The sequence below is a fragment of the Netta rufina genome (genome assembly GCF_964035555.1).
Source record: "Netta rufina genome assembly, chromosome: 1".
NCBI lineage: Eukaryota > Metazoa > Chordata > Aves > Anseriformes > Anatidae > Netta > Netta rufina.
In genome coordinates, this window is record NC_140123.1 from 122184384 (window position 1) to 122192077 (window position 7694).

A 7694-nucleotide genomic window follows, 5' to 3' on the forward strand; every position below is an offset into this window, starting at 1 on the left:
TGCTTTTGTAGTTTTTTTGTATCGTTACTGAAAGGGTGGAGGACCAGAGCTACAGACAGTATTCAAGATATGGATTTACTATGATTTTACACTATGACTTTATGATGCTCTCTCTTGCTCTCTACCAGTTCTGTTCTCTCTACAATGATTACAATACCTAACATTTGATTTTCTTTTTCCATGCCACCAAGAACCAAGCTGATGTTATCATGAAACAATATATCATAACTACAAGATCTTCTTTCTGTGTCTGGCTCAGGACCTATCAGCTGCATGTGGAGTTAGAAATGTTCTTCCCTGCATGCACCACTTTATCACTCCATTTAGATTGAATTTTTTGTGCTATTTTATCAGTCTTGCACAGTCCTTCTGCAATTTTTCATAGTAAGTAAGTCCTTGCCTTTATTATCTGGAATAACAAAATTCCAATACTTGCGTGTGGCTATATCATAGGGTGATAGAGCTCTACCTATAGAGGACACTTCTGGAAAAGTCTTGAAGCCTGTCTTAGATCCTAGAATTGCTTGAATGGGAAGAAAAACCTTGGTATGGTGAATACTGAGTCTGAAAGCCTGCGATGTGGGAAAGGGTTGTCTTTGAATGTTGTATTTGCACACAGGCAGATTCTGTTTTCTGCTCTGCTTTTCTTTTCCTTTTCTTTCTTTGTGTTTATCTTGTCTGTGAGCTCGTGCTGGGCTCTAGCCCTGGGGTTTGCAAATCTTTCTGCCACTTCTGCACACAGAATGGTTTTGAGGAAGGAGAAAGGCAGAGGGCTTCTCTGAAGGATAGATGTTGTATGACAAACCTCTTGTCTTTTGGTCCTTGTGAAAATGTTTCTGTGCCAGTCTATCCCTCTAGCCATGATTAAAGTTGTGGAGATCTCTTCTTTGTAATCTTGACTGTCTATTTAATGACTCCTTCCAATTCTCTCCTTGCCTGGTGTCTGGCTTTTCCTGGATTGAACTTGCTTCTAGCCCCTGAGCAAGCTGCTGTCTCTCAGGCTTGCTGGAGCAGCATCTTTCCTTCTTCCATGCTAGCAGCTTTATCCAGCTGCTCGCATCTTTCCCCTTCATCACTGCTCCACCTGCATATGCCCCAAGTTCACACAGCCCTCCTCATTTGTACTCTCCATCACCCTCATGCAAAATCCCTTGCCTTATGCCCAGTTTCTGATTGATGCAGCTCCTCCATCTAGGTAACCTGGCTGCTTCTGCTTTTCTTTTATCCTGTACTGCTTTTGCTTTGATTTAAGCATTTGTATTGTCACTTTCTTTCATCCCTTCCTTTAGGAAGGAGTTGTGTCCAAAGCAGCTTTCTCTGCTTCCTTTTCTCAGTGAGGAACTCCAGAACAACTGTCTCCTCTTGCTTTCTGAGTTACTCTGTGTCCTGCCACACTGAGAGCTATTATTGCACACACAAATGTGCATGGCTGTAAGAGAGCTTGGGAGGAAAAAGCACCAAAACCAGATGCATGTGTGTGTGTCTAGGATTTTTTTTTTATATATATAAATTTTTAAGACTGCCTAAAGCAGCAGGGTGGGTGTGATAAGAGTGTAACTTCGGTAGCATCACCTGCTTCCTCGGGCTGATTGGGTGGAAGCCTCTACACAGGCTGGAGCGGAGGCGAGACCAGCGCTGTCACCCTGCCCATGAGCTGTGGCACCAAACAGCAGGAAGAGGGACGGCTACAGCAGCAGGCACGGGCTGACGGCAGTGGAGGAGCAGAACATCCCTGCAGCAGCGAAACTTGTGCACCCCACAGCACAGTGAGGGAAGGAAGAGAAGAACGGAGCTGCTTGCAAGCTGGTGGAGAGCAGTGGCAGGCAGAGGAGCCTGCTCTGGGGGGAGAGAGGGATCAAAGCACACGGCAGTGAGCTGACAAAAATCTGCGTTAGGCAGCCCAACTTTGTGCCTGCACTTGTGTGCCTGCAAGTGGACTGGGTCTGAGCTCTGTTACATTCTGAGCCTGAGTTATTCCAGCCCAGTGACTCAATTTATTTCTGTCTCGGCTCCTGACATTTCTCTTTCAGGTGGCTGCCGCCTGGTTTTGGGTGGGGCTGTGGGCTGGGGTGACTCATGTTTCCAAGCTCTTATCGGCATCAGTATGATGTTCTGCTTTTCTTTTCTGTCATATGGCATCCCGCTCCCCTCCTCTCCCTCCCCTCCCTCCGACGTCTCCCAGAGGAGGCGACAGACGGTCCTGTAATTTGGTTCCATTCGCTCGACTGGAGCAACACCTGCCCCCCTCTCTGGGGACAGGAGGGTCTCATCCCAAACCGTGCAAGGAGCCAAAGACAAATCTGAAGCCCACATGCAAATAGAGCCCAGGATAAAACAACACGGCCATTCTGGGCAGGAAAGGCAAAATCCGTCACCAGGGGAAGAGGCAGGAAAAACAGAATCGCCGCTGAAGAAATGAATAAGAAGTGCCAGGAGATTGTCTTTTCCTTTTGGGTTGGCTGCTATTGTGGTTATTGATCTGTCCCACCCTGGAGAATAAACCGAGAGTACTGAAAAATAATGGCTGATATTAGAACATATTTATTCGCCCTAAAAGGACTGGGTTAATTGGGTTACAGGATGGCTAGATACATGAATAGATAGATAGAATGTCTCTGGTATTTCTTCATGGCTATATAATGGAAGAGATCCATTTCTTTGTTGAATTTCATATACAACATCCTCTTCAGCTCACCCTCCCCATCTTTCTCCCTCTCCCACTCACATGTACAATCTTTTTTTTTCTTTTTTCTTTTTTTTTTTTTTTTGTTAGAAATACAGCAAAGAGATCAAATCACATCCAAGATGCTCATAATTTCTCTGCTGTAAATATCAGTGGTAATATTCTCCCTGTTTCACCCACCTTTTGACTTGAGCAATAAGGCACTACTCATAGTTCAAGGGAAATTAGTACATTTATTTATAGAAGTTACTTTTGGCTTGCAGTTGCTGTAGCAGGGTCTGGATCTGTTTCTAAGGTTCAGCTGAATGCATTAGATGCTCTGTTTCCTAATCATACAACAAAAATGCATACTATGCCTCATGTCTATGTACGTCCATATATCTACAAATGTCTTAAAACATCATATCACTTTATGTTAAAGGTATGCTGGATGTCCACAGTACTGGGATATTATAGATCTATACATTGGAAGCACTTCCTGCTTGGGAGTGCTGGAGGCTTCCAATCCATGTTTTATTTATCATGTTGAATCAAGCTTAAATCACCTCTTTTAGCCTCAGATGAAGGTCCAGGGGTATCGCTGTGCCTTCTTTGTCTTTGTGTATGCTTTCTTTCATGGTTTACAGGATGACCTTCTTTTTAAATGTGAAATAATGGTATCTGAATGTCGCCTTAATGTTAGCTTTACTCACTACAAACCCAGAAAATATTAACTCCATATTTCTTCCCTGCCAGCTGGACAGGCTGAACATGATATAACCTTTCTTTGAGCAGTTCCACCCTGTTCCTCCTGTAATATTGTGCAAGATCACTTATTTCTATATTGCTGAGGGAACATAGACGTAGGCAAAGTAACTTTGATTACATAATTAGACTTTATCACTATCTAATGCAGACTCGCAATGAGATGGAGTTAAAGTTGTTTACTCCTTCTCCATAAATCCAGACTTTTGAGCACTTAGTCATGCAGCCTTTTTATTGTGTTAGCCTTGTAGCTTGGCCATACGACTCATTTGTTTCTCAAGAATTAAGGGGGAAAAAAATAACAGTGGGATGGGGGAGCAAAACCTACATTTTGCTATCAGCAGTCGTCAGATACTAGATGACAATGAGTTTCCTTGATGCCAGCAGGAAAACACAAAAGTGGTCGAGCTGATGTCATGGTGGTTAGAGGACATAAGCAAGGTGGTGAGTGGATGGAAGTGAGATTGGATTTGCAGGGAGAAGCAATTTTGTCTATCAGATAAATGGTTGCATTCAGAAGAAAGGGAAACATCTTCAGGTCAAACACCCCCGATTCTCCTGCAGGTTAAACTTGATGCTTGATCCTGCTGTTACCACCAAAACCAAAGCCCTTCCTGCCCTCCCTCCGAGTGCAAGCACGGTCTCTGTTGTCCTGGGGGAAGGTAGGAATGGCATGGCCTGGAGAAGATCCTAGTTTCCAAACCTGAGCAGTCCCCAGACTTCTTTGTGCTAGACTCTCCCATGCTTGCATGGCAGGAGGATTGCTGAACAGGAGCCTATCCCTGCAGCCTACACTGCACAGAGGCCACGGGCAGCATGGTGGGGATGTTTCTGAGCATGTGAATTGGTGGAGAATCAGCTCTGATATAGGAGGGCCTCATCACTTGGGCAGGGAGTCCATGCAAACGGTCTTGAGACCCAGGACACATCTGGGCTGATAACCACTGCTGGGTCTGCAACAAACTTCGCTGTACAGTCTGAGTTTGAGCATCCCTCTGCTTGTGATGTGATGTGTTTGCAAACCCCAGAAGAGAGAGTGAGGCCAAGGGGGCAGGGGACACTGGTTTCTCATCTCCTTATCCAGCAGCCCATCTGTCTGAAAAACCATTGGTGGCTGCAGTCACCGTGCTCTCCCCTAAATCATGCATTTGCACATTTGAGAAGGAAAAACATGCTAATCTTTTTATTAACTAAGTCTTACTGAATTTCGGTAGCCAGAAGGTTTGCTGGATGGCAGAATTTATAATATCACTTGGACGGTTATCATCAAACTTGACCCAGTGTCCAGACTTTGGCAGAACCTAATAAACAACCCTGTCCTGAAGTAAACCAGCTCCAAAGTTGGTGGAGCTTTTTCAGCACTGAAAATTGCTGGATTTTATAACTGTGCATTGAACTACCAAGTCTGTGTGCACTCCCTTGGGACTTGGGAAGTGTGCATTGGTAGAAAGTGGAATTAACAGCCTCTCTGACAGGTTTTCTGCATAGAGCTTTTCAGCTGGGCAAGACCACACTTAATTAAACCACTGTGCAAAGTGTCAGCCATAAAAATGGGAGGGGAGGGAGGGCTTTATCTCTAAAGCAAGTAACAATGGACCTGCTTTTTCTGCTGCATGCCTCCTGCCCAAGTCAATGGCAATATTCAAATTATAGGTAAAATTAACCCCTTGTGGTAAAGAAGAAAAGGATTTAATATATGAGGTGGCACAGAGCTTTTGCTTTACTCAGGTGATAACCTTTCTGTTATTGAATCTGTATCTGTGCCATTTTTCTCATGACAGTCTTTGGCAGTGGAGCCTTGCATAAAGGAGAATGGCTGAGGTTTTTCTAACTGGGCAAAGGGCCCAAGATTTTTGTTTGGTTTCAGTAGAATTGGACCTGACCAGAGCGGGGGCAAAACCGAATTTAAACAAGAGCAAGAAAATCCACTGCACATGGGCAGGATGCAGCACTTACATTTTGGTTGCAAAGTCATACGTACCACAGAGTGATGCAGCAGAGCAGGTGCTTTCCAGACCCAGGTTTGATTTTACAGCCTGAACTTGGAAATATGAGGACAGATGCCAGTCGTCATGGGGAGAAGGTGAAAGCAAGGGTCCTACGTCTCACATGGATTTGTGCAGTGAGCTCAGCTGAGAACAGCTGGGGCAGGGGAGCTGTGCTGAGGGATGGCAGTCATGCCCAGGCAAGAGGCAGGTAACCTGTTGAAGCTTTTCTACGTACAGCAGGAGCAAGTGTAAAATCCTTATTCACAAGGCAGACCATACACTCTGTCAAATCTCCATCTTATAGAAAGACCAACAGGGAAAAATAATTAGGAAAAAACAGCTTTTATTTGATACTTTTATTTATATGCAAAACAGCTCACCATTCATGAGAGATATGAAAAACGCATCAGATAGAAACCAGATTTATCTATTTTCACTACAAAATATTGCATTATATAAAGCAACAGAGACACACAAAAAAACCCTGAAAAAGACTAAAATCTTTGGATAGCAGATGTGTTTTTTTTTCTTTTTCTTTCTCGTCCCCAAAATGCGCTTCTTGTTTTAAGAGATTCACAGCAAAGAACATGAAACATTTTCAGGTTATAGAATTTTTTGGTTGTCACAAAGGAAAGCAGTCCTGGATTTACTTCTTCTTCATCTTCTTCTTCCTTTTTTTTTTTTTTTTTTTAGGAAAAATGTCCTTTCCTAAAAATATACCGCACACATACACACCCACGCTCAACCCCACACACATACAGGTATGCACACACGCACGTATACACCCACAAAAAACTACTTCCCTTATAAACGATTTGCAAAGTACTTTTCAGACATAACTATAGATCAGAATAACAACAAGTTTTTAAAAAAAACTCTTCTAGTTAAGTGCTAGTGGTTGTTGATCCCACACACACGCACAAAAAAATAATAACAATAAAATAGAAAGAAAGAAAGAAGGAAGGAAAGAAAGAAGGAAAGAGAAAAGGAAGAAAGAAGGGAGGAAGGAAGGAAAGAAAGAAAAGAGTTCAAGAGCAAATGTCTTGATATATATAAAATATACTTATAAACAGGGAGGAAGGGAAGGTCTGTCATACACAAGTGCAATATAATCGGAAAAGAAAAAAAAAATAAGAGGAAAAGAGAAGAAAAAGGAACACTGTATTGATCCCAACAAACACTTATAAAGTTAAACATAATATTCCACAGGAGAAAGTGTAAACACGCGACTATAGAAAACAATTGGCACAAAGTATCCAAAGTAAAATTGCCACCACTCTGAAAAATAAATAAGTCTTGAAAAAAATAAATTGTCCACTCCTTCTACCATAAATAAAAAATAGTTATTTTTAACTGCACCCATGGGTCACACGTTTAAGGTCACAAGTAGATGTTTTTGGATATATATGAAGGGGCACTTGACAGCCTGAAGAGACAATCTGGTTTCACACCTCTCTGCCGAAAAACGCGGGCGTTCCGCGCCGCCGGGGCTCAGCCTCTGGAGCAGAGGTGCGGGGAAAGCTCCCCGCGCCCGGCACCGGCAGCGCCCGGCCCCGCAGCCGGCCGTGTCCGCTCGGGGCCGGGCTCCCGGTGCGCGGCGCGTCCCGATGCGGCCTCCGCGGGGCCGTCGGGGCGGGCGTGCGGGGGCTACACGTCCAGGACGTGGTTGAGATAGGAGATGTAGCAGATGGCCAGGCGCAGGATCTCGATCTTGGAGAGCTTCTTGTCGGGCGGCAGCGTGGGCAGCAGCTTGCGCAGCTCGGCGAAGGCCAGGTTGAAGGCCTCCACGCGGATCCGCTCCCGCGTGGCGTGGGCCGAGCGGTACTTGGCCGTGGCTCGACGGCGGCGGCGTTTCTCCTCCCGGCTGAGCGGCGGGGGGTGCAGCCCCGGCCGGCCCCCGGCACGACCCTCCCCGCCGCCCCCGCCGCCGCCGCCCCCGCCGCCCTCGGCCGGCTCCGGGTCGGAGGCGCAGCAGCCCAGCGCCCGGGGGTCCGCGCCCCCCAGGGACTCGGGGTCGGAGGGCGCCGAGGAGGGGTGGTCGGAGTCGGCCGCTTGGTCCGGGCTGAGCATCATCGTGGAGGGGGCGGAGGAGCCTTCCCGGGACAGAGAAGCAGAGAGAAGGGGGTCAGCGCCCCCGACCCGCAGCACCGCCCCGTGTCCCGCGTGTGCTCCCGCTACTCCCCCCCTGTGTAGAAGCAGGCCCGGGAAGCGATAAAAGAGGATGCGGATTTATTTCTAATAAACTAGCGTCCAGAGGCTTAGCATCGGGTTGGTTTGTT

The 7694-nt window shown here is 46.0% G+C and overlaps 1 protein-coding gene across 1 annotated transcript; it reads right to left on the reverse strand.

Moving 5' to 3' along the window:
* Positions 1 to 7062: 7062 nt before the first annotated feature.
* On the reverse strand, positions 7063 to 7488 carry NHLH2 (nescient helix-loop-helix 2; the record flags this gene model as incomplete). The annotated part of the gene is made up of 1 exon (XM_084304172.1): positions 7063 to 7488. One exon carries the CDS (start codon positions 7486 to 7488, stop codon positions 7063 to 7065), a length of 426 nt encoding a protein of 141 aa, XP_084160298.1.
* Between the last annotated feature and the right edge of the window lie 206 nt (positions 7489 to 7694).